Here is a 27,641-nt window from a genome sequence, read left to right as displayed (position 1 = left end):
TCCCTAAGTATTAAGTGATGCTGGTTTTTCCCAGCATGGAAGAGGTTGGGCCTAGAACGGCCTGAAATCCATTGGGCCTAAAACAATAAATTCAGAAACACAGATTTTTGCAGACAATTTAAAAAACAAACAAATAAACAAACACACACCACCCTCAAGTCAGTAATCCAAAAGGCCAAGTCCAGAGTAAAGGGCTATGAGATCTGGTTTATGAAGTTACGGGGGAGATTCCCTAATGCTTCTGTGGAAGCAACATAGCAAAAACATGGCTTGAGGGCTCTGAAAACGTCTATACAAAAACTTCACGTCTAGCTAGCTCTGACACTCTAAAGTAAAGAGTGTCAGACTAAAGACTTAATGCAGTGCATGCTTGAATTGAAGGAATGATTCTCACAAATTTCAATGAACCGCGAGCATTACATTTCTGAGGAACTTTAGAGCAACCTCAGCCAGTCATTTTATGTATACAGTGTGAAATGTTGTGGTTTATCTTTAAGCTTCTGGCAGTGAGAAAGCTTATGGAAAAGAGCCAAAGGAATGGGGAAAAAAAAATACCAGAACCAGAGTGGGAGACAAACACTTGAGAAAAAAAAACAAACAATGGAAAGACAAAACCTCCTTGGTTAACAAAAAGCAGTCACTCCTGTCATTCTGGTCATAAAATTAGCAGTCTTTGTGTGTTTTGTAAGCTTAACAAAGTGTAGCATTCAGGTGACCTGTCTCCTGCCATTACTTTCTTTATGAATGCATTGGAGAAGCATTTCCATTTTATTGCAGTAGTGTAGTTCAGCAGTAACAGTAAAAATGGTCTTCTGAAATTAAATTAAACCGCCTGAATGGATGATAGGTGGAAAATGACGAAGACATGGAGATAATGCATAACTGATTGCATTGATAATATAATATTTTTAATGAGTTTTCAAAGCAAATTGCCTTGAATTTTGCCTCTTATGCTTCTTTAAATTGCAAACCAATACACGTGTATGCTAATGAGGCACATTCTCAAGGGACTATTGAGCTTTCCCATAGGACCGTTCAGTGAAGAAGTGCTAGTGCAGCATGGCCTGAGGCGCAATCTCGCAGCCCTGCAAACCACTATCCCAAAATAAGGCCAATGCAAGCGATAAGGCTGTTCTGCTGCCGTAAAGGACCTGCCCACACTGCTGACACAGCAGCAGCCCGCGGTACCAGGACAGCAGCACTGTGTTCAAAACCCAGTATGACTGCTGGACTTCGGCCAAGATGCTGTACAAAGACCGGTACCACCCAGGGAGACCTCATATTTTAACAGTTCCGGGAGATACACCAGATGCTCAATGCTGCAGCATTATCCAAAGTGAATACTGCATTCTGTGGTAGCTCAGGAGAGTCTGTTTGGTGGTACTACTACTGAGCTGAATTTGATGAGGGAACAGCTGGATTCTGACCCAGGAACTCCTCAGGGCAAGGCACAGGGACAAAATAACTGGAGGTCAGTCTTGCTGAGCCGCCAGGACGTTCCATTACTTTTTAACATGGAAGCAGCATCAGAAGGGCCCATTCCTGCTGTTCGCCTGACATTTGGTTTCTTACCTTAAATACTAAACCCTTAAATCCCATAGCATATATATTCATAGTTGCACTATCCAAGCACAACTCAGTGGCTGTAGTTAATTCAGCTCTACAGGATCTTTCAAGTTTTGTTTTTTATCCTCAGTGATAAGCACTGCTCCTTAATTTAGTTTTGCTTGCAACAGTCTTTCATTACAAGGCTGGTATCTGTTGTGATGTTGCTACAATAGATCTCCATTCTGCCCTCAAAACACTCTTCCCGGCTCCTTAAAATTACTACTTAGACCCTTAGATGGTAGTTCCTTAGACTATAAAAGGCTGGATATTAAAATGGAGACTGAATCACTTAGAACAGAACTATGCATGTCCAAACTGTACAAAATCTGGGATAGTTTCAATCTCCAAAGAAGCAAAGTACAAGGAAACAAGATGAGCCAACCCATTTTTCTTCTCATCATCAAAACTGAGGGAGCGACCGTGGAAATGGAGCATAGTAAATGGAAGAAACACAAGAGCTACCTGGTCAGGAAAGCCTGACTAGGACAAGGTCTGCACCCAGAGCCTGCCATTTTCAACCAATCCAGATTCAGAAGAGGTTTCACCTGGGTACTGTCCTTGTGCCACCGATCCTCCTACAGCACAGGCTCTGCTCCTCATGACTCGCTCACAACACAGGAGGGCCAAGGGCAGCCCTGCAGGACACAAACAGCTAAGGGGTATTGCTTCGTGGATTTCAACATCGCAGGCAGCTTGATTCCCTCAGTGACTACTGTGAACTCTGTTATGTTGACAGACAGCTTAATATGAGCCAGCAGTGTGCCCAGGTGGCCAAGAAGGCCAACAGCATCCTGGCTTGTATCAGGAATAGTGTGGCCAGCAGGACTAGAGAAGTGATGGTCCCCTGTACTCAGCCCTGGTGAGGCCCCACCTCAAATCCTGTGTTCAGTTTTGGGCCCCTCACTACAGGAAAGACACTGAGGTGCTGGAGAGAGTTCAGAGAAGGGCAACGGAGCTGGTGAGGGGCCTGGAGCACAAGTCTGATGAGGAGCGGCTGAGGGAACTGGGGCTGTTCAGCCTGGAGAAAAGGAGGCTGAGGGGAGACCTGATCGCTGTCTGCAACTGCCTGAAAGGAGGGTGTAGCACGGAGGTGTTGGTCTCTTCTCTCAAGTAGTAAGTGATAGAATGAGAGGAAATGGCCTCAAGTTGCACCAGGGGAGGTTTAGATTGGATATTAGGAAAAACTTTTTCACAGAAAGGGCTGTCAAGCATTGGAACAGGCTGCCCAGGGAAGTGGTGGAGTCACCATCCCTGGAGGTGTCAAGAAGACACATACATGAGGTTCTTAGGGACATGGTTTAGTGCTAGAGTTACGTTATGGTTGGACTCTGATCTTAAGGGTCTCTTCCAACCAAAATGATTCTATGTGAGAATTTCTTCTGAAAAACATGTTGGCCCTTTCCACATACTGAACAAATTGCTAAGCGAGGGGTTTGAACTGATATGGCTTAATGGTACACTTGGAGACTCCTCAAGTCCTCTCAAAGACTGGCAGCTCTGCTGCTATGCATACCACAGTCATTGTGAGGCTGGGCTATTACTCTGCGACTCAGCAAGGTAAATACTCTGCTTACACCTTCCTACCTCTGTCCGACTGAAGTCCCGAGTCTGCTGACCACCTGGCAACGACTCAGAGTAAGAATCAAATAGTGCGCAGTCACGCATGGGCTTCAAAGAAGCTGCAGGGGAAAGAAAAAGAAAGAAAAAAAAAAAAAAAGAAAGAGACATACCAAGTCTCTGGTTAATACACACTTCTTAAAAACAGCTCCATCAGGATTTTGCCCTTCATTTCTACATATCAAAGCTGATCTATAAGTCATAGATGACAAACATAATGAAGAAAACAGATCTTATATTTTGAGTAATCCAGTGTCACAAAAGAGATAACGTATAATTTCTGTTGTAGAAAGGAAGTGATTCTTAGTAAACATTAACTGCCAAACAACAACTGTTTATATGCATTTCTCTTCCTCATAGTCCAGTATCAACTTAGTTGGCCTTACAGTTTATACCTTGCTGGCTTAGGAACATTAGAGGTACTTACCAAATCTTCAACTCCAATTTTTGACATTTTCAATATTGAAAAGTATAGCAGAATCTACATTCTACACTAAAATTGAAGGCCAGTAAAAAGTAAGGACAGTAGTTGTTGCGGCATATACCATCTTTGGTATTCTTTAACTAAACAGCATCAAGAGCAGGAAAAAAAAAATCAACTCTAACTTCTCACAGCAATATTCACAAGAACCTTGTTTCTATTCTATCAACTCAGGTCGTTCTGCTGATACCACTCTGGGAGTAGTTCCTCTGAGATTAATCTGTCTTAACAGCTGGAAACAGTTTTTCTTTAAGATCAATGTACTGAAAGGCAGAATAACCATTTCTCAGGTAAAATTTCTAGTTGCTGGCTAGCATCAAGCTTATCTGAATAAATTAAGCTGTTGCAAATCTGTCTCAATTTACAATACAGTAGGTTACGTACAGGGCAACTTCACAGATTCTGTAAATGTTTTAATAAAAACTTTCAGAAAAGAAGGTAGTGGGTCAAATTGTCAATGGAGCTGTGCCAGGATAGTATTTGGCCCTGTGCTTGTAGTTTATAGAACAATCCATATAACTAGCAACATTAATTCATTCTTAAATGCTCTTAATGCTCCAAGTCACTTTATTTGAAGCTTTAACTGTATCAGATGCAAATATTTCCCTTGAACCAAATTCTGCCTCATTCTGAAACTAATACAAACTAATGAAAAAAGTTTCCAGTAATCTCCATCAGGTTCCTAATAAACCAAAAAAAAGTCTAAGTTTTACAGAAATCAAATTGTGAAAACATCAAAACAACAATTTTCTCTTGCAAATTTCTTTTGACATTTTAGGTAAGTATACAAGGCACTTGCTTACTTATCAATGCTTCCATTTCAGAAGTTGATACAACCAGGGCTCTATGCTTTCTTGTGATTCATGGTGTTACGGTGTGTTGAGATGTTCTGCTTTTTATTAATGCAAGGCTTTCAAAGACAGATTTCTGAATCCTGACTAGGCAGCAGAACAAGTGCAAGACATTTTCAGACCCTCAAGCTAACCAGAATTAACGTATTAGCTGAGGTATTTAGAGTGCCCACAACAAACAATTAGTCCTTTCACTGCTTCCACACAGATCAGCTTGAAATGCTTGGTTGCATACAAGACATGAAACAATAACCATCTAAGAAAATGGTAAAGACCTCAGTGCTGAAAAGGATAAATTAGGGGAAAAAGAGGACTCTCAGGGAACAACCAGAGCTTACCATGCTCTTCCTCCCACCAACATAATGATCCCCTACTACTAGAAATAGTTTTTCCATTGCAGTTTTACCCAAAAAGGTTTAATGTGAAGACACACCAACAAAAACCTGCATGGAGGAGCTTACAAGCTAATTTATGATGAGAACAGGTATGAGAGTAGCAAACAAAGGGGTGGTCCTCCAGCGAAAAGGGTAGTTGTACTTATGACAAGAGACTAGAAGTGATGAAGACTTGGACATGCAAGTTTTACAGGAGCTTCTCCCCTTGGATATGAAAATAGTGGATTGCAAGGAACACGACTCCACCAGAAATCACAAATCTGATACAGGGCAAACATTTAATTTTCCTAAATACAGCTTGATTTGCTCTTTTCCTGTCTTTTAATATATTCAGTCTCATCAAATTTAATGGAGATTTTATTAGGTCTTAAATATTATCCCTTAGCACTGTCATTATCATCTGTGATTAATCCTCCTTGCCCTAGAAAGTCATGCACATTTTTTAGATGGAACACTATATATTTCAATGTTCATGTATAATTAAAAGAGACATAACTGAAGAGAACAAATTAATGGGCAGATCTCTCACTGCACATTGTTACTGAGGTATGTTGTATCTTGGATTAATTTATCCTTGGACTACACAAACTGTTGTAAGCCGCCCACGATTACTGCAAATTAACTACAGAAGGATCTGTGGATTACATAAAATGAATTACAAAATATTCAACCTTTGACACAACCAGTAACTGCATCTAACAAAATATATTAGGATAAGAAGTTCTAAAGCAGTCCAGTATCATTTTCAACACATCCTCAAGAGACAGTTACTCAAGGGAACATCATTAGAAGAGCTGAAAGCCATAGAAATCTTGTTAGATTATCTTTGTTGCAGGTAATCATCTGCCACTCTAAGCTATAATGGCACCTGAAGCACGCTGGAGCAAAGAGGCAGACATGAAGAGGCAAGTAACTGCTACACTTTGCATTGCTGTTTTGTTCTTTTATACATGCCTTCTTCAGCAATCACCTTGTAAGCACAATTAAAAATACATGCATTAAAAAGCAACCAGAAAGCCATTAAGCAGCATAGAACCCCATCCTACCTGCAGGATGGAAAACACGGCCAGGCTGGACGGGGCTCTGAGCAACCTGATCTAGTTGCAGATGTCCCTGCTCATTGCAGGGGGTTGGACTAGATGAACTTTGAAGGTCCCTTCCAACCCAAACTATTCTATGATTCTACGTAAACCCATCTTACATTCATGTTGGGTTCCCGAGATGGCTACAGGAACACGACCTGCTGCAGGGACATACCTGCTTGCAGGTACTCGGGCACCAGTGTCTCTGGCAGCGTCTCCGGCAGCTGGTAACCATTCTTCCTCGCAACCACAAGGTGGAAAGCGGCACAGAACTCAGGCAGCGTCAGCGCCCCATCGCAATCCACGTCGCTCAGCTCCCTGCAGGTACAACAGGGACACGTTTTCCAAGCCATCACCTCGGGGAAATATCCATGTGCAAACACAGGCGAGACACAAATGCAACTTGGAGAAGAGATATTTTAGCACAAGACAAGCACCTATGTTATTTACACTTGATGGTAACTCATACATTTGTCTTAGGGAAGATAAAGCAAGCTAATTTTCCTAAGAATGACTTGTAACTTTTTGCTTTTTTAATGAAGTACTTTGTTTATTATACACCGTACCATATAACATGATGGTATGTATGTATATATTATAACATGAAATACATATCCTGTACTTCCAAGGGTGAAATCAACTTTCTAACGGTTGGAAGCACTTTTGGCCAATCCATGCAAGATCTTAAACCAGTTCAAGAAGAAAAAGTTAAAGTTAAAAATAGACATCAGCAATGGTTACTTAGCACCATTGACTAGCCTCAAGAGCTAAATTAATGCTCATGACAAGTTTAAACAATATTAACTTCTCACTAAAGTGCTCCTCTAACTCTAGGATGCTTCTCAAACAATAAAAGTAGACTTCAGAAATTCAATAACTCAATTTTATAAATTAACTCTTTGCACGAATGGAGTAGTACTTTATCATGTGCACCTGGACTACAATACAAGCATAACTTCCTATTTTTTCAAAGTCATAAGCATTTTTCAAGGTGTTGAGGTTATAGTGACAAAGACTGAAACATTTCATGTGTTTAACACAGCAACACAGCCTGATAAATCATGTCATTACAAAACTATAATTATGTACTAGAAAGAAATACTTTTCTTTAAATTTTGCAGAGAACTTGTGTCAGCAATAGAAATGAAATGTATTTTGTTACATATTGGGTTAACCCATTCTTCTTATGTAATCTTAAATTTAAATTCCAATATTCACTTCCCCCAACACGATGTTTCTTCAGGGGGTTTTTTGTTGTTTTTTGTTTGTTGTTGTTTGTTTGTTGGTTGTTTTGTTTTTATTTTCACAACTGACAATCCGCTTTGAAGATTCCAGACATGTACTTTGACCCTGACAGATGTTTAGGCTTGTGCAAGCTTTTCTTCTCATCTCTCTTCATAAAAGCATATATAAAAGGCCTATCAGCATTTCTGATCAACATTTAAAACTGTTTGTTCTTCCTATCTGAGATGCAAGGATGACACTGAATTACAAAGCATCACGTTGTTTATGAAAATATAATAGAATCCTTGTCAAATTTTATCATGTACAGTTCCATCCACAATCGTTTCTAAATAAGCTCATTAAAAGTAAGTGTGCTGGTTCGTTAGAAAAGCACTGATGAATTATGTAGTTGTACTTACTAAAAATTAGGCATTAATTAGGCCTCTTCTGACAAAACACAGGCAGAAACATAAAGCCAACAACACATCTAAAACATTCCAGAGGTGCTTCTCCTCTGCCTCGTTTCATGAAAAATGTCAGTTCGTTGAGCTAATGATGCTGCTTACAATATACTTGAGAACAGCTCTCAGTTATATCATTGCTGTTCAAACCTTCCCAGTCCTGCTGAGTAGGCAAACATCTCTACAGAAAAACAAGCGTGTCAGGAAGATCAATGAGCACCCTGCTGCTTGGGCCTGAAAGTGATTCTGGAGATAAGAGCAATAATTATAATTGAAGACACTTTTCGAAATTTACCAAGAACTCTTGAATTAAGCATCTTTTAAAAAAAACCCAAAAAACCACAACAACAGGATATACATCCCCAACGCTATTAGAGTACTTACCAGATGTGAGAAAGCTCTGGGATGGGCAGCTTTGATTTTGTGAAGAAATTCTTTGCCACAGAACCTGTTGGGAAACAGTGCCTCATCAACGACTGAAGATTAATTCTCCAATTATTTACCTTTGGCCAGGGATACTGCACCAGAAGCAGCCGGTTACTTTATGTCTGAGAGACACTCAGATTAACTGGATGCTAATATAGCTGTTGGACCATTTGTCTCTTGGTGAATAAGTGAAATAAAATGCCAGACAGAGCTGTTGACCTCATTTCCCCACTCCCTCCATATGGGAAAAATAAATAAAGGAAAACACGCTTCAGTACTAGTGATTGTAACAGCATAATTAGCATGTCACCAATGATGAAATAACAGACACGAACAGCTCTGCTTCATCTAAAAGCCATATGTGCAGCACTACTGTGCTGTAGTGTCTACACTGCTCTCCCAGGACACTGCTTCAACCATGACTTTTCCCTGCGGTGTCTCAAAAGCTATGGAGAAAAAAACCAAACCAAACCAAAATAAAAAACCAAACACACCCACAAGAAAACCCAGGAGATTCAGATATGACGCAGCTACTGTCCTTGCTGCAGACATCCTCACTTACCTGCCCCGACAGCCCTTCTCATTCTTCTCCCAGCTAACAAACCCACTTCTTCACTGGCACAGGCTGGAAACATTCCAGGCCAGGCTGGATGGGGCTCTGAGCAACCTGATCTAGTTGAAGATGTCCCTGCTAGATGACCTTTGAAGGCCCCTTCCAACCCAAACTATTCTGTGATTCACCACCCCATACGCTCAGGCTGTCACAGGTACCCAGGAAGCCCTTCCTGAATACAGGTTACAAAACACAATGCAACATAGAGCACAGACTTCGAGGGCTATACTCCTCTTGCCCTCGGGCATTCAGTATCCAATGCAGTACGTAAGAGAAGATGTCACTGTAGCAGGTCAAAGACTCACCCAGCACAGCACGTCCTCTCCAACACCAGATGCCAAGAGAGGAGAATGCAACCATAAAAGAGCCACGTGATAATAATGTAGCTCCAAATCATCCCCTAACTTCTGACCACCTGCAATTCAGGGACTCTCTCAACCTGGGGTAGCACTTAAATATTCAATGCCTTCTAACAGATTTTTTTCAATCACAGATCTCTCAAATAACTTCTTAAACCTGGACAAACCCCTATCATCTGTATCACCATACAGCAAGGATTTCTGCAGCTTAATTATTTTAGGATGTTGTGGAAGCTCAAATTTATAAACAGTAATTCTGGATGTGCAAGGACTACCTGAGAACCTTGCTCAACATAAAGGAAAACACATAACTACCTGAGAGGCTGTATATGGATATACACATGCATACACAGTTACAGACATACATAAGTCTGTGAGGAAATACAATGTTGTTGAACCACAATTTTATCTTTCAAGCAAATTATATGAAGGACACTTAAACGAGGCAAAGAACTGGTGAAGCACTAATTTCTGTCAGCAGCAAGTAATTTATTTAAACTTTTGGCTGGATCCGAGCCTCCTGAACCCCAGTAACACAGCAGGGTTCAGTAGAACCGCCTCAATGTAAAACCTGTGACAACTTTCCTTGCCAGACCAACTCTTCGTAGCTGCAGTGACTCCTCTCACGAGCAGCCTGATCCTCCTATTCAGGATGGAAGTGCAATCTCAATGCACTGTTAACAATGCTGTTAACATGTGTGTGCTCTCCAGGATTTGCTTTTAACCACCTAAAGGTCAAAATCTCAGTCCCTCTGGCTTGACCACATAGGACAGTGAACTGCTTGCTTCATTTTCATCACATGGATGCTGCCGCACTTCTGCCAGGAAAGCAAGCACAACTCTAAGGGTTTTTTCAGCTCAATATTTTAATACACTGCAGGCGTGATACACAAATACAGTCCCTCAGGTGAGAGCTCATTTTATGTTTTACTGAATCACAACGCTTCTCTCTTAGATGTAATTATTTTCCTAAAATAAAACATTTAGGAAAAAAACATAATGCCCACAGTATTGGTTTGCTCTTTGAGTTGTCCACCTTTAAAAAGAAAATGCAATCAACTCTTTCTCATAAACTCACTCCAGGGAGAAAAAAAAAATAATAATTTATCTACCTCACACTTCCCACCTCTCAGTCTGGTCCCTCTACCAGTGTTTGGTAAAAATTACCTGAAATAAAGGAGTTCAGGTCGGGCTGCAGGGACCTGAACTGGTTGATGTAGTAGTCTCGCTGCTCCTCCGTTATCCTCCAAGGGTCATCTGAGTAGTGGGCACTGCTGTCCTGCTGCTCCCGCTCCCCTGAAAGAGACTGAAGAGAGAGACACTGGCACCAGCCGCAGGCAGGGGCAGAAGGACCAAGTGGGGCACTGGGAACCTCAAGAAACCAGATTCAATCTCTTCTATTAGCAGACATGTATTTAAAAAAAATGAGAAGCAGAAACAGCCACCCTGATTACCATCCCACTACTTATCTGTTATAGCTGAGGCTAATATTAGATATCTTTAACCAGGCAATTAAAGGAAGTTTACATGACTGAAGCTAAAAGAAAAATGAAATCTTACTACTGCTGACCACAAAAAGGAAAGTCCAAGTCATACTTTACTAACTCTGTATTCATTTTGAGGGTTCACTTTGGCTGCCCTGCATTGCATGCTGTACACCTGAAATGGATGGAACTAGTGAATGACCTCAAGCTGTATTTATGTAGCACAGTGCACGAAAATTAAGCTCTGCTAAGAAACCATGTATTTAGTCTAGGAGTGGGGCTGTGACTACAGAGCTGTACCAATTCTGGAACCTCCACTCACGCAAATAATTCTGCACACATTGCACGGAGTCAGGGAGACACACAAACCCCTTGTCTTGGTTTTGGCTGGGACAGAATTACTTGTCTTCCTAGCAGTTGGTATAGTGTTGTGTTTTGGATTCAGTATGAGAATAATGTTGATAATACACTGAAGTCTTAGGTTTTGCCAAGCAATTTTTATACCAAGTCAAGGACTTTTCAGTGAGTAGACTGGGGGTACACAAAAAGCTGGAAGGGACAGAGCGAGGACAGCTGATCCCAACTGGCCAAAGGGCTATTCCACACCATCATGCTCAGTATATAACCTCGGGAAAAGTTAGCCAGGGGACCGCTGCTCAAGAACTGGCCAGGTATAGGTTCAACAAGCAGTGAGCAATTGCATCATGATCACTTGTTTTGTATATTCTTTTATTATTACCATTACTATTATGATCATTGTTATTATCATTTTCCTTTTCTGTCCTATTAAACTGTGTTAAGTCACAAGGTTTACCTTTCTTTTTTCTGTGATTCTCTCCCCCATCCCACCGAGAGAGGGGAGGCAAACAGCTGTGTGGTGTTTAGCTGGCTGCTAGGTTAAACCACAACACCCCTACAGACCTCCTCAACCTTCTGTCGCTTCCCATAGTTTATGTAAAAATTCTCCTTCGGGAAAAATAATATTCTGCAGAAGGACATTTTACCCACTTATGTCTTTGCTTTCTGATTGACTTGCTTAAGGGTGGTTGGGTGGTGGTACCTAGAAGAGGGCTGCTGGTACAATTTGTGCCTTTGGCAAATTGGAATGACTTAGTAGTCAAGATTTAAACCTGGATGACAACACTCTTACAGAGAGAGGGCACAATGAACAATAATCAAGCTCCAACCAGCCCCTGAACCCCTTCTCTGACATATCTGTCCATTTCCTAAGAATCAAATGCCAAACACCTGTTCTGAAATACATCAAAAGATCCTCAAAACAGGCTACATCATAGAGCTGTAAATTAATTTTCATTTCAAAGGGCTACTACACAAATGCAACCGAATTCATTTCAAGTTGGCACAAATTATGTGTCAGTACCTATAGATTTTTTCCTGAGGCTCAGGTGACATTTTATTATGGGTGTGGGGTGCTAAGCACTAGGCAAAAGGTACAGAATCTCTGGCTACTACTTATTCAGGAAAAGCTTTCCCTTAGGAGGGCTTTGGCCTTCGTTAGGGCAAACTATCTGTTTGCTTAATAAATGCACAGCAGGATACTCGACTGTTGGAAATATCTGCTTTTGCAACCAGCAGGAAAACATAGGCTCCATCGCATAACAGCAAACAAATATCCAGAAATTAATTTATTCTGTTTGAGATGCGATTTACCCAACTAGGGTGAAAAAAAAGAATATGCAGACTATTAGGCCAGAATATTCTGTGCATGTGTTAAAGACAGCATTCTAAATCAAGTGGGAATCTCTGTGAAACTTCATATATATTAAATGAGAATATTTTACTTTTGCTAGAATAACCTCAATTTTCTTTTTTTACTTTTGAACTGAAGACTCTCGGTCTAGTTTTGCTATCTATGCTATTTGGTGCTTCTCATTCTACTTAGCTTCAGCAATTTAATTAACTGGATTATTTATTTTAATTTCTCCTTCCATCAGCTTTGTTGTTTGTTTTTTGTTGTTGTTGGGGTTTTTTTGTTGTTGTTTTTTTTGGGGTTTTTTTGTTTTTTTCTTTTCCATATGCTAAAAAAGCACACTTCAGCCTCTAGTCTAAAAACACCATGGAGAATGCTTTTTACTTTTGAAGTGAGAATTCTTCTGCCTCCTTTTTTTTTAAAAATTTCTCTGTTGTTTTATTAGTAGTACTACTAGAGAAAAACATGCAATTCATTACCCGATTAAGAGTTGAACAGGCGAGTGCAGGTTTGGCTCCATAATTCCCTGATGATGGTCCATCTTGCTGGTGAGTAGAGTGTCGGACTTCATAAGGAGCTACAGACATTTAAAATAAAGTATATAAATGAAAGGATAATAAAAATATTCTACTAGGCTAAAGGAAATAATTAAATACCACGAGGTCAAGAATCTAGCTTGTGACCCTAGTATCACAGTATCAAAGTCCATTTTGTCTTCTGTAACAAAATTCCAGCCACATACTTGTATTTCACATTACATCGTTCTTCTTCAGACATTACTGTTAGAAACTGTCAGCTATATATTACTAGATAACAGAAATAATTGTTCATCATGTAGAAATATATATTTACATAGCCTGTTTGTAAAGCCATATAAATACCACAAGAATGCTTTGCAAACAAGAAGAATAATTCAAGTGAGCTACAAAAACAATGCTTTGACAATGCTAGCAAACAGCAAATCATTAGTTTTCCACATATTTTTGTTCCCCTTTCCCCAACTTCTGTTGAAAAGCAAAACACAACTCACCACTTTGCATTATTTGGAGTAAAGTTAGTAAAGAAAAGTAACAATTACTTCTTCTTTTGCTAAAATAAGTCACTTATGTTCCACTGCAGCAAATATAGTAAGTGGTGACATAACTGCACATTTAAGAACAATGTTTTAAAAATAGGTCAAGTTTGCAAACACAAAGGCAATTCACTTGCAAACTCGTACAGAGCTGAAAACTTCCGCTGCCAGACTATTTAAAATGTAACACTACAAAGACCATCTGCATTAGATAGACAGAACTTAAAAGACTCCTAATGTAAAGTAGGGCTGAGAAACCTTAAAAATTTTTAGCTCAGGAAGACCTTAAAAATTATACTCCTAACCCCTCGCTTTGCTAAGTGGTCTTATCCTCTATTGCTATCTATTCTTATTCCCGTACAAGTAACTTCTAATTTCAGAAAACAACACGGGAAGGAAGTCGGGAAACATACAGATGCCCTTGGAACAGGAGATTTAGGCACACGGCCACACTGCTGTGTGTTTGCTACCTAAAAAACTTCCTAAACTATCAAGAAGCCTATAGTAATGGTTGTCGTGCAAAGGGCTGCCCCTGAAGACGCATCGTCCAGTTCCAGGGTTGGACCCGCAGCACAGAACATCCCACCCAGCTCAGTGCTGTGGCACAATTATCTCCAATGCATACCCTGATCCCAGTGCTCTTCAGAAAACTGGAAGGGACCTAATCTTAAAGGCCAGGAAGAAGCAGTAGGTCACCTGGCCTGGCACTTGGTCGAGCATGGGCCATAAAATTTCACCCGCTTACTGCCACTGTGAACCAATTTGGTAGGAGGATTTATTCCAGACAGGCATCTAGTGCTATGTTGAAAAACTCTATGCTCTTACTTTAATTGCTTTCTGGGAAATAACTATACCCTTCTATACCTCTAGGATCTTATCACCTTAAAAATTCAAGTGGTCAAATGATCTATTTTAGAAGGAGTTGACAGCTGGATCGGATGCTGCCACGTCTACTGCTGCTGACTCCATGAGAAATTTCACTGAAGTTACCATTGCAACCAAGTTCAGAGTGGGGGGAAGGGAACACCACCACACAACCAACAGTCAAAATACCCCCCACAGCACTGACAGATCTGGGACAGAGTCCCAGAAAAAAGCAGAGCACATGACAAGGTAACAGGGTCGGCTGCTCCGGATGGTCTCCTCCTGCCTGGCTCTTCAGAGTGTGGGCTATCTGCCACGTGTCTCCTTCACTGGAGCAGGACATATGTTGTACCAGAAGACAACCTCGCTAGTGTTGCTTATTTCAGAAGTCAACCCTCACTGTTTTGATCTGTTATGCCAAGGGTGGGGTGGGTAAAAATCCCACCTCTGAAAAAACAGAAGTTCATCTAACTGGCAAATGGATGCCTGTGAACCAGGACTGGTACGACTTTCATGTGAAGGTCACTTGACATTGTTGAGCACATTCTTATCATGGCTGTAGTGAGTTTCAAATTGTTGTAAGAGCTCTGTGTTTTCACACACTTGTAAACAAGGCCAGCAGCTAAAGGACTAGCATTGTCCACTCCTCACTCACTGCAAACACACTAACTGAAAGCAAGAGGGATGATGGAGGGATGGCACATACCGGTGCCTACTGTTGCCACCCTCTTGGTCACCAGATGTTGCAATTAGAAGAGAACAGGCACCTTACTATTAACAGGAGCTTGTAAAGCCTTAGTAAAACTGGCTTCTGCCCCACTACCCTCTTACTAAAATCAGAATGGTTTGCCACCTACTCTAATAGCAGTGAGATCAAGGACAGAGCATCTATGCAGTGCCTTATTTTTGTCTGTTTTGTCTAACTTATAGTGCGGGACTGGTTTACATTCATTTCCTATTGTTATTTCCATTACAAAACCAGAGGGATAATTATCCTTTCCTGCAAAGAAAATTCACTGCCCATCTGAAAAATAATGTAGCACCTACTGCAATCATGAGTGGGCTTTTTCTTCCTCTCTAATGAAACCAAAACCATCATGCACTCTGAAAAAATTCACACTCTGTCACTGGGATATATTGCACATAATCTTGTCAGAAGTCAGGTATTAGCATTTAACTGTGACAATGGCACATAAATCTATCTAATTTACCAGAAAGCGAACAGGACTGAACAATCAAATTAAAATTAGATGATTGTTTTCCAAAATACGGGTCTAAATTAAATCATTAGGCTGACTGTCAGTTGCATTTGAAATTTGTATGCTTCAGAGAAGGAAAAAAAATATTTTAATACACTGTGCACATCCTAATTTTTATCCTACCTCCATGCTGCTGCTCCAGCCCACTTCTTGATTTACCATATCCATAACTTAAGGGTATTCTCTGGTAAGTAGATGGAGAAGCAGGAGGTGAGCAGATTGGAGACATCGGTGGAGACTTGGGTTCCTATTTTGAAAACACACCAACACAAAATGGAATTCTGAGACAACAGTAAAACAATCAAGTCATCCTGCATGGCAATCTGAACGTGTACAAAGAAAAGGTGAACACTCTAATTCCCTGAAGTCTTTTCTTTCCAGGAAAAGGCTCCTTAAAAAACAAAAGATGGTAAAGACACAATCTGGTATTGAGCGTTCTAGGGGTAAAGTGTGGCAACGCCATAGTGAAGCTTTACAATGAACACCTTAAGGTATTTCACTTTCAAAAGACGCCTGAAGACATACGTAGAATGCTTAATGTGAGTGGGCATCTTTGAATTTACATAACACAGGGTGAGTGCATTATTTGTGGGAGAGTATTTTTCATATAAAACACCTACAAAAAATTAAAATAAATCTCTCAATTTGTATTTTAAGTACTCTGTGGATTTGTAGGTGTTATTGTGTATCTATCCTACGGCGTTCTCTTTACCTTGACTTGCAGATTGTTTAAGAAGAGGACGTGATCCTGAAACAGTTTACTGTATAAAAAAACCAAAATATAACACAGGACAGATAACCTAGCTGGAGCCAGGGGTTTGAGGGCAGCATTCTGCTTCAGTGTCAGTACACACAGGCAGATACATGGACGTGCTCTTCCTCATCCTGTTATTCCACCCGTGTATCTTGTCATCAGTTCATTCCTGTTTGCTGTCCTCTGGCTGGGAACATCATCACTCATGCCAATGCACCGTGTGATAAATGTCTGCACACATTATGTGAAGATAAAGTGCCTGCCACCAGGCATTTACAACATGACCTGATAAGGTACCAGAAGAGGAGGTGTCAGGCCTGGGGAAAATTATGCAAATCAAGGTTGCTCTGTGAAGCCGCTTGTCTCCAAATAAGCACTCTCAACATTCCTAAACACAGGTAGTACAAATCTCCCTTAGACAGCTTTGTTAAACTGGCAACTCAGAACAACAGGTGCTGGGATGATATTTCCCTGAGGACAAATGAAAAGCAGATTTCTTCTGGAGTACTCCTGGAGGAGATCAGAATGGAAGAAAACCTGGTGGCCTTACCCCACCCAGAAATAGTGGATCGTGATTCAACACCTCTTCTCCAACTCAATATTTCTGTCGTGACTAAGGATCATACTGGCCATGAGAAACTGCTTGCCTTCCAGTTCTGCTTCACACAGATTTCTATTTGCTGCTCCTCTCCTAGGAACAGTGGTCGACTAAGTAAGAGGACAACACTGAACGAATTTATACAGAATAGTACAGGGCTGACAGCTTTACACAAGCCCTCATAGAGAAATTCCCTTCGGGGATGCAACTGGGATGCATCAAAATCAGAGCACAGCCCCAACAGGGATTACGTGCATGTCAGGGGTTCATCTCCTGTCTAGTACCACAAAACTGAGTAAGTCCATGTTACTGTAATAATTTACAGGACTGGACCCAAAAGGAGGATAAGTAACGACAAAGTGGCCTGAAGGAGACAAAGCCTGTTACCTGTTTGTCCCCTTCATCTGTTCTTTTGTAGGAATTTTTTTCCAAACTTGCATGTGGAACCTGGAATTTAACTCCATGGAGTTCTGCTGGAGTTCCGTAACGTACTTCACTGTCATTTTTCAGCGCCACAAACTGCGGCAGAGGCAATTCTTCATTAAAAGAGAGAAAAATTCAATTGAGACTACAGAACATTAAAAGTGCTTTAAGCAGTATCGTCTTGTACAACCAACGAAATGTTTATCTATAAAAGCCTACTATTTATAAGTGTGGAACTCCTGTGATAATATTATCTTAATAAAAATGTAAAGGTTACACAAAGCTACATTCTCTAGCTTAATATATAATCTCTCCATGCAAAGAGAAAGAAATAAGCCTTGTGCATGCCATTAAAGCAAGCAGCAAACTCATTTCCTGCCTTCAAAACGTTGTCTGTAATGAAAAGAATAGTTTCCTACAGAAACTCTGGGGCTGATGAACTGTTCGGCCAGGATCACAGTATCCTCAATGCTGCCATCATAAAAGGAACAAATTAAAAACGGTAAGGTTCAGAGATCACACCAAGGTCTGGTGAGATGATTGTGGCAAAAGGTCTCATGTCACGTCTGCCCTGCAGAGCAGACGAGTGACACTTTGTTGCTCTTTAAGATGATTCACCATTATTTTGAAGAAACACCATTTATTTTTGTGCACAATCACCCTGAAAAATCAATACAATTAAAATTAAAAGAATGCCCCAAACCAAGCAAAGCCATACATCACCTCTGTAATCATTTACATCTACAGCTACTACCAAGAAGAAAAACGGATCAGTTGGAGTTTGCTGCATGTTACTTACCCGATTCTGAAGGCACTCATATGTTTCAAGAGAAAAGGTAATGAGCCCTGGAAGCGTTTCAGTAAGTAAGCAGGATATCAATATGAGGACTGCAAGTACTCTTCTTCACTCAGATTTGTGGATTATTTGGAGTTGTAAAACATACACAGTAAATCTCAGTTCAGGTTTTTAATTCAGTTTGTTGGGTTTTGCTGGGTTTTTTGATTGTTTGTTTTGTTGTTGTTGTTTGTTTGTTTCCAAATTAACATCCTTAAAAAGGACAGTAATGCAAGAGAGTGCACGAGCTGTCTGTAAGGAAGATTGACAGACAAATCCAGGTCGCCCCACTTCACCCCTGGTTTAAACCCCCTTGCTGGAGAGGCACCAAACCAAACCGTGACAGCTGCACCCAATCCACTCCACTTGGTCGGGAGCTCTGTGCTGCTGGAGCTCAGCTCACACAGGTCTGCATCAGTACAGGTTAGGGGTGAACCTGCTGGAAAGCAGCACTGTGGGGACGGACCTGGGAGTCCTGGTCGACAACAGGTTGACCATGAGCCAACAATGTGCCCTTGTGGCCAAGAAGGCCAATGGTATCCTGGGGTGCATTAAGAAGAGAGCAACCAGCAGGTCAAGGGAAGTTATCCTCCCCCTCTACTCTGCCCTGGTGAGGCCAAATCTGGAGTCCCGTGTCCAGTTCTGGGCTCCCCAGTTTAAGAAGGACAAGGAATTACTGGAGGGAGTCCAACAGAGGGCTACAAAGATGTGAGGGGTCTGGAATGTCTTTCTTATGAGGAGAGACTGAGACAGCTGGGTCTGTTCAGCCTGGAGAAGAGAAGGCTGAGAGGGGATCTCACCAATGCTCATAAATATCTCAAGGGTGAGTGTCAAAGAGGATGTGACCAGACTCCTTTTAGTGGTGCCCCATGACAGGATGAGGGGCAATGGGCACAGACTGAAGCACAGGAGGTTCCATCTGAATATGAGGAGAAACTTCTTTACTTCGAGGGTGCCAGAGCCCTGGAACAGGCTGCCCAGAGAGGTTGTGGAGTCTCCTCTGGAGACATTCAAAACCTGCCTGGACACACTCCTGGGTGATCTACTCTAGGTGAACCTGCTTTAGCAGGTGGGTTGGACTGGATGATTTCCAGAGGTCCCTTCCAACCACTCTGTGCTTGCTAGCCCAGCTTCCCACCCTGGGATGGGGAAGACCTGGGAGCCCCCTCCCTGTGCCTTGTAATACAAGTTATTTTTACTTTTTTTTGCCATTAGCAAGGACAGCAGAGCAGAAACTGTGGTGGGCAGAGTGACACAATTGCGAGGCTATGGGTAGGTCCTGCCTTTCCTACCTCCTCTCCGACCTCGTGGCTGGCTGCACCGCTGCCTTCAGTGCGATGGTGACAAGCACCTTGCCTGGAGCACGGCCTCGCAACTCGGTCCAAATGCCCATCTGGGATATGGGAGCTAAAGGTTCAAACCTGTTCAGGCTCAAGCCCAAGTGAAAAGTCATGTGTTCTGAAGTCTGTGCCCCGCTGAGGCAGAGCATGCATCACCAAGGCAAGAACATCAAGTTCCTTCCATTTAGTCACAGCTAAAAGGGACCTGGCTTTCTCTCTTCATCATTTGAGTGTGATAAGCCTCTTTTAAGCAGCATTTTTCTCCATCAAAAATGGTACATTTAACATTACTGTCACTTCATTGGGAAGAACAAAGATGTGTTAAATTACACCTAATACATGTTTTCATACCTACTGATAGGAAGCATGATTTTGTCATCACTACCCATTTATTTCAGCAGAATTATTTGCTAAAACAGATGAGCATCGCAAGCACAGGTGGACCCCTGACCTGTCCATGTCCCCCACTACATGCCTCCACCCGAAGCAGCTATCAGCTCCCACTCTGGACAGCTGTCAAGATTAGAAGCTGAAGGCAAGAGAGAAATGCATCCGCAGCACTGATCAGCTGCCATTCGTGCCATTCCTTTGGTTAAATGCCTTTTCCAGAGGGGGATGTCATCTCTGCTTTGCCATACACGTAATTCACTGCAATTTTCTACCATTCACTTAGAAAACATAACGTTACCTTCTACTCTTTCTCTGCTCCTCAAAATGCAATTATTTCACAGACACATTAGAAGAAAAGTTTAACACCTCAGAGAGCTGACAAGCATTAAAGAAAGTGACAAACAAGTGCACAGCACTGCAAGCAAAATTTCCTACTTACCATTCTTAATGCTCTCAATCCGTACTGGGAACCCTGACTGTGCTGCCGCAATTAACTTCAAAGCAATATAAAACTGAGTAGGACCAAAATAACCCACACGCTTGGCTCCACAAACTTCTGTAATCTAAGAGAGAAGAGACACATTGTTGGTTAAATGCCTTTCACTCTTCTAGGGAATGTAAACACCTCTACACAAACAAATTTAAAAATGCAAAATGCTTTGTATTTAAAGTTTTCTATTAAGTGTATCTGTTTTGACTCAGGACATTGCTGCCTCATCGCATTCCCCTTAGTATATCAGAGACGAGTAGTTGCTAAGCTTTTCAGAAGTATTCCTGAGTGACACTGCTATTCTAAAACAACTTACAGGTTTTCACTCTATGTATGATTTTAATAGCAGGAGAAATTATAACTTGTTAAGTACACTGTCCAGTAAAACATTTCCATCACAGATGCTATGGTAGTCACAGAAAATTGTATTTAATATTAGCCCTTACAACAGTTCAGACAATTACTGTAACTGGAACATAGGCGCAACACAAGAAATAGCCCATCGCACTGCTTGATCACAACTTTTCTCTGTGAAAAATGAACACAGTCACAGTACTGAAGCTTAATTTCTACATATACTTCACCGCTAGCTTTAGTCAGCCACCTCTATGAAGCAAATAGCTCCACATTCACACGCTCAAACAACAGCTACACAAACAAGAGCTATCAGCAGGTTTTAAGCACAGGCGCCAGTTCTCCCATGCACAGAGCTCCCAAATGTTCACAAACGAACCTCAGCTGGATGCTGAGGTTAGAACAAAGGCCCATTCCCCCCAGATGTAAAAGGAAGCCGCAAATTGTTTTCCTGAAAATACACCCAGCAAGATCTCCTGGCTGGCAAGGTTCATCGCCTCTGTGCAGGATGACAGTAGAGCTGTGCTGGTTCTTCGTGGGTTGCTCCCAAGCTACAACAGCATGGCAGAAAGTATTCCTATGTCATGTGTATAAACAAATAGCACAAATGAATAGTCTGGTTTTTCTAATTTATTTTTATATGTAGAATCATAGAATCATTTCAGTTGGAAGAGACCCTCAGGACCATCGAGTCCAACCATGAGCTAACTGTGGCACTAAACCATGTCCCTAAGAACCTCATTTAAAAGTCTTTTAAACAGCTCTAGGGATGGTGACTTCACCACTTCCCTGGGCAGCCTGTTCCAATGCCTGACAACCCCTTCCTTGAAGAATTTTTTCCTAATACTCAGTCTAAACCTCCCGTGGCACAGCATGAGGCCATGTAAATATATACACATATACGCACATAGTGGTGAAACAATTACTGAAAAAAATAAATGTTTTAGAATGATAATTCTTACTAATCAAAGAATTATCTTCAAGCAAATTCTCCTCTGGATGTGGCTTCTGCTTTGACTGAGTCAGCTCTGGCTTCCTTCTCTTCCTGCGAGTTTCAGAGATGTATGGCTTAATTCCTTAATCGCGAGATATGTCAAGAAGCTTTTTTTTTCCTCTTACCGCTTGATGAAAAGAGATTGATTCTCTGCATGTGGACAACTTCAATTAACCAGCGGCATTTGCCATTCCCCTTCCTCTACATATCGTTTTTCTGAAGTCACTCTGGCTTTTTTTTTCTTTTTACTCCACCCGTCACCCCTTACCTCTTTTATTGTCTGGTGGGAATACAAGGCACTTGGCACGTGCTTGAGAGAGATTGTGCCAAAGCACGATTGAAAATGTGAGCGTGCTGGGGACGAGAAGCAGGTGGAGGGGCGCTCCTGAACGGAGAGCTGCGACCCGTCCGAGATGCGGGAGGGAGCCAAGCACATTGCATCCACCTCCATGGATGGCACAGTGCAGACCCCAGGGTTGCAGAGGGCTTCCCATTGCCACAGGGAGACACCCTGCCCACTGTAGGGTCCCCACGGCACCAGTGGGTCCCCTGACAGCAGCCCGCCTGCTCGCGACCTGGCCCTGCCACCAGGAGAGCCGACCACCATACCCACCCTGTTTTGGGAGGCCTGGGCAGAGCATCAGGACCATTTCACAGAAATCACAGAAATCTGTGATTCCGTCATCGAGCGGACTACAAATTTTTATCAAGGATATACCATCTTTCAAAGATGCAGCGTTGTTTCCTCAAGCACACTTACAGCCAATGAACCTGCAACTGCCTCGCTGTAATTTTGCTCTTTAGTGGTAACAACAGAAACATCTTCTGCAGGCACAGGCTCCTCTGTGTTATTTGTGTAACTAATTCCAGATCTCTTTGTTAGTGGCCCAGAGCAAAAGACGCAAGCTGACAGGGTAGCCAAATTTATTACACAATTAATTGCAGGTGTTCATATAGATTGATTGCAGGTACAAGCATTTACTCTTATCAAGTTCCTTGTACAGTTAAAGAGGAGGATCTTGGGTTCCTTCCAGACAGCATTTTGTGCTGCCTGCATCAGGACCCTGCTCATGGGAGCAGCCCCTGGCTCCAGCAACCACAGAGGTAGGCAGCAGATTAGCCTCTATCCAAAATTAATTCCTCACAACATGCTGCCTGCTCAAACTTCCCCAGCAGCTTAAACTGAAATACTACATTATCTTTTTGTTTTCCTGTTTTACCTTTTGCAGGGTCAGTGCACACAGCCTCTTGATGGGCAGATTACATTCAGTGATATGCAATACTGAAATTAAGCTTGTTTGTGCGACAGACTCCAAGACCCATGAGAACTAAGGCCATAGTACATGAACGTGACATGGTATTTTTTCAAGCTGAAACTAGACTCTCCAATGAAAAAGAGAACACTTTGAAACTAAGATATTTGAAAACATCCTCTGAAATACAGGGGAAACATCAGTTCTGCTTTCATTCAACTGATGTTTAAAAACAAATTCTTTCTATCCTTTCCTGTTGTCAGTTGGGGTTGCATACTTTTCAGCAAGTTAGCAAAGAAAGAACTGATATTTTCTATTCATACACTGCTAAACAGACACATGTATAATAAATCAAAACAGCTTGCATACCTTGATACTTCAAGGGATTTTAATACAGAAGTATTGACAGTCAATTTTCATTGCAATTTTTAAATCATCAGCAGAAAACTGTAAACCTCAAGTGACAGCTGAATATTGCAGAAAAGTTTAATGAAGAACACGTTGGAAATAATTTTTCATGGTGGCAGGTTACAGATGTTGCTTGCCAAACCTAACCTCAGGACGATAAACAGAATTAGTCAAAAATTTACCTGTTTGCAAGGCAAGAACACAATGCTGCGTGGATTAAAAGTGAGCTTAAATTTGCTGAAGGTGTAACTGCTTATATGAAAATTTCGCAAGTCATTTGCCAATTATGGGAAAAAAAGTTCATTTTGTACAACATGTGATAACAACACTTTTCAGAGAAGGATGGTAAGCTGTAGTGTCTATCTCATGTTTGTTCTCAGTCAGTTCTGCAACAGCACCCTTCAGTTCAATGGGATTTCAGCAGGTAGCCTTAAAACACACGTTCTGTACATAAATCACACCAACTTCCCTAACCAGCAGCCATAAGAAGGTGGGGAAAGGGCAAGATCTGGATGCCTGCACACCCTTCTGACAGGCTAGAAGTTTTTCTATGGTTATAAAAATATATACTCTTTAAAAACAAAAAACAAACTTCCAACTCATCAACATTAAAATTTAAAATGTAGCTATGAGCTCTTCAGAAGGGTGGCTGTTTTAAATTACTATCTCCATGCAAACTTCTAACAGCAAAGCTTTACATCTTGAGATGTTGGAACACAAAGCAGATTTTTGTCTTTATTATCCACTCACCGCTCTGCTCTATCGGCTGACAGTGAGTGTTATTTTTGTAATTGCTCCTTGAAGACATCCCACATGAAGCAGCTTTTCCCAGCACAATCTGATATTGTTCCAGCTCTCCCCAGTTCTCTCCAAAACAAGTTTCCACTGCAGTCTCCAAGAGCACTGACCTCTCAAACACCCTGGGCAGGTCTAAATTACATTGCAAGAGCTAAATTTCAGGAACTAAACATGAGCCTAGAGCTCAAGTTTGTTTCCTCTAAGTAGAAAAAGAGGTAAAATCAGGAACAACTGTTCCATAATCCTATGGGCAGGCCGAGATGACCATCCTGCCGCCTCAAAGCAAAGGTTTTCAGCTGTAAAGAAAAGGCAGAGCTTGGATTTTTGCTTTTTCATTTAGCCATTAATGCTGCTACAGCATCATCTACAACCAGCTGGTGCAGTTTTTGTCCATTCTGCCCCCCTGTCACTGCCTGTCATCTGTGGGCAAACCCAGCCCAAAGGCACTCAAATCTACATGCACGTTGTTAGAGTCTGTGAAGAACACACACAAGCTGAAGGCATACTCAACTCATTTGGAAAGAAAAAGAAAATAAGCATCACTGGCTCCTACATTAAAGGAAATTTTTTGGCTGCACCTTCCACCTCAGCCTAACCCCAGAAAGCACATTTTTTTTTACTTGTCCTTGCCCATGCTATAATGAGGTAGAAAGATTTTCCAGATCATCAAATGCCTCTGCGCTTTAAGGAATGTGCTGAAAAGCTTCTGCTGTCCCCCAATGCACACCTGGCCCAGCACTCTCCGGAGGGTGAGCGGCCGCAATGCCACAGCTCAGAGCAAAACCACTAAGCAACCCCGGCCTCCCTTCTGGATCAACCACCCTCTTGTAACTGTTTGAAAGACAAATATTTGAAGTGGTGGCTTATCAACAGCTTATCTCAGAATTTTGTCATTCACCTGACCCACTTGCCTTTTTTTTTTTTTAAAAAAAAATTGTGTTTACAGAGTCTTTGATCTGCTTGTTACAGACGAGTTTTGCTACATTCTTAAACAGGTATTTCTTTCTGAACAAATCATTGTTCAGATGTCTAACACTACCTGGAGCCCCAGGCTACATATCTATCTCTTCATTATTTAAAGCGAAGTAAGAAACTTTTGACATCCCGGATCCAGGAGGATTCCTGACTGGGAAGGCAACAGGAACGTGCTGCTGGAGCAGTGACGTACCCAGCTGTGCAGAGGAAGGGCCTCTGCTATGGATTAGGCTCTTCAGCTCTGCTCCTTCATAACAGGGGTATTTCTGTAACTATTTTATTCTGCCCTCTTATCTTTCAAACCCAGAAGTTTTATCTATTTTAGAGGGGCTTTTTTTAAACATCACCTGTAATGCTTACTTGCTTACTTGCTATTCCAAGCAAGTGCAGTTCCAACACTCAAAATAAAAGGAATTTAAAATGGCTCAGTTTATGATACACAAGACAACACATACATAGCGTATTTTTGAAGACCTAACTACAAAACGTTCTGACCGTTCGAGCTCTGCATGATCATCGCTTTACATTACAGAATACCACGGTTTTAAATTGCAAGGCAAGCGACTGAAACTGCCAAGGCTTAGCAGCTTAGCTAACGCAGTGGTAAAAGCAGCAGAGAGCAATAACATCCGCGAGGCAAAAACCTCCCCACAGCACCCCAAGGATTTCCCCAAACTCCCTCCTCCTGGCACGACCCAGAACCACTGACATCTGCCTGCGCCAGGGCTCCACGTGCTGTCGCACCTTTGCACATCCAGGGGGAAAGCACCTCACTTCAGGGACAGGGAAACGCATTTCCAACGGCTCCAAGCAGAACATTTTATGCCAAAACCGAGAACTACAAGGCTCACAAGTCAGTGCACGCTTCGTGTGAAACAAAACGCTAAAACCATTTTCAAACAACTCGTAAGTCTCACATCGAAGCCTAACCAGCAGAAGTATTTTAGATACTAGAAAAATCCAGCCCCAAGCAGAGGTTAAAAACAAACAAACCAACCAACCAACCCCCACAGCTGTTTTCAATCACTAAAGAGTCCTGTGCACAGGCAGGGCAGGAGCAGGGTGGTCAATACTCGGCCAGTGCAAGGGTCGGTTAAGTCCTCTCTCCTGTTCCTGACCGCAGGCAGCTGCAGGTGCCCACAGAAACTCAAGAGTGTGAATCACGCGGCGTTTCTCTTCAAGGAGGAAGGCTGGCAATGCCAGCATACCGCAAGTTACAAAAAATATTGATCTGAATTGTGCAGCTACCAAGATACGTGAGTCAGCATTGTTAATCAAAAGATTTCAATTATTAAGGAGTGTCGCCTAGAAAAACTCTGCCAGGGAATAAAGGCTGCTGATGCATGCTAATACTTAAAAAGTGTTAAAGTATACCTGAAAGAAATCCCATCCTCTAAGCTCAACCTTCTGTCATTAACATACAAATGCTAATAAATCTTTTATCTACACATGATGTGGAAAAGGTGGACACTTTCATCTCATGACAGTCTTATTGGGAGCTGTAAGAATCACCATTCCAGAGAAATACCTGACAGTCTCCATGCCAAGTAAATTATTTTCTTGACAGCAGTGCCTACAGAATTGGGTCAGAGGTTGTTACGTACATTTGCTGATAATTCATTCTGTCTTCCCTTCAAAAGAAAAACCTAGCATCATCTTCAGTAAACACATGCCTTTAGGAGTGTGCAAAAAGCCTGCAGGGGTGAAAGAGACGAGGCAAATTCTTTTCAAGCCTCCTTGCATTTTCCTTCTCACCATTTAGAAAGCGAATGGTCGAAGAACAGCATTGATCCACCTAAAATTTTTCTACCTGTGTTTCATATTCACTAGTCTGTATAAAAATCATATAAAAAACTCTCCAGGTCAATAAATACAGCCTGTGCCAATAAATTTGTATAGGATTATGAGTGAAATTTTAAAGCTTATTACACTTGGAACACAAGAATGAAGAGCCTGAAAACACGTTACTCCAGATTAAAAACTCAGCATAAGGATAGCAACAGACAGTACAGATTTTTATAAAAGTATGAGTCTACTTATTCACTGAACTGCTTTGCATTCCTTGCAGATAATCAGTTCCTCAGCATCTGGATATGGAAATGCAGATATTCAGCAGGTCACTCTCTGAAATGCTGCATACACAGCCTTGCCAAAATCACACTGAAATCCCACAGAAATCTGCAGAGTATGAAGAATTTGGTTACGGCTGTTTTACCTGCTTTTCAAATCTTACTGTAGAAGCAAGAGAATATGCATCATGTCCCAAGTCAAATGGAACATACAGAGCTGTCACCCCACCCAAACAAGTAGATTGCAGGAAGCTTCTACAGGGCTTATCTGAATTTCTTCTGACGCGTGTCCCTGCCGAGAGCTTTTCACTCTCTTGGACATGCAATGTGAGCTTCATAAAGCCCATCCTACAGATGGTTAATACTCTACATTTTATACATTGCAAATATACTTCTTTAAAGCCAGGAGTAATTCCAAGGATTTCTGTTCATTTTCTTGCTCACCTCTTCTAT

The 27,641-nt window shown here is 41.6% G+C and overlaps 1 protein-coding gene across 1 annotated transcript in view; it reads right to left on the bottom strand.

Annotated features, from left to right (window-relative positions):
• REPS2 (RALBP1 associated Eps domain containing 2) overlaps positions 1 to 27,641 on the bottom strand; it is a 105,338-nt gene that overhangs the window by 48,473 nt on the left and 29,224 nt on the right. Inside the window, exons 2-9 of the mRNA XM_065658396.1 lie at positions 20,287 to 20,410; positions 17,247 to 17,395; positions 15,631 to 15,754; positions 12,792 to 12,889; positions 10,285 to 10,423; positions 8,104 to 8,167; positions 6,210 to 6,352; positions 3,193 to 3,287 (exon numbers count right to left, since the gene is read on the bottom strand). Of these exons, the coding sequence (XP_065514468.1) occupies positions 3,193 to 3,287; positions 6,210 to 6,352; positions 8,104 to 8,167; positions 10,285 to 10,423; positions 12,792 to 12,889; positions 15,631 to 15,754; positions 17,247 to 17,395; positions 20,287 to 20,410 (936 nt within the window). The remainder of the gene's footprint in view (positions 1 to 3,192; positions 3,288 to 6,209; positions 6,353 to 8,103; positions 8,168 to 10,284; positions 10,424 to 12,791; positions 12,890 to 15,630; positions 15,755 to 17,246; positions 17,396 to 20,286; positions 20,411 to 27,641) is intronic.

This window comes from Caloenas nicobarica, chromosome 1 (genome assembly GCF_036013445.1).
Source record: "Caloenas nicobarica isolate bCalNic1 chromosome 1, bCalNic1.hap1, whole genome shotgun sequence".
NCBI lineage: Eukaryota > Metazoa > Chordata > Aves > Columbiformes > Columbidae > Caloenas > Caloenas nicobarica.
The sequence above is the reverse complement of the archived record's forward strand: the minus strand, read 5'-3'. Positions and strand labels throughout refer to the sequence as shown.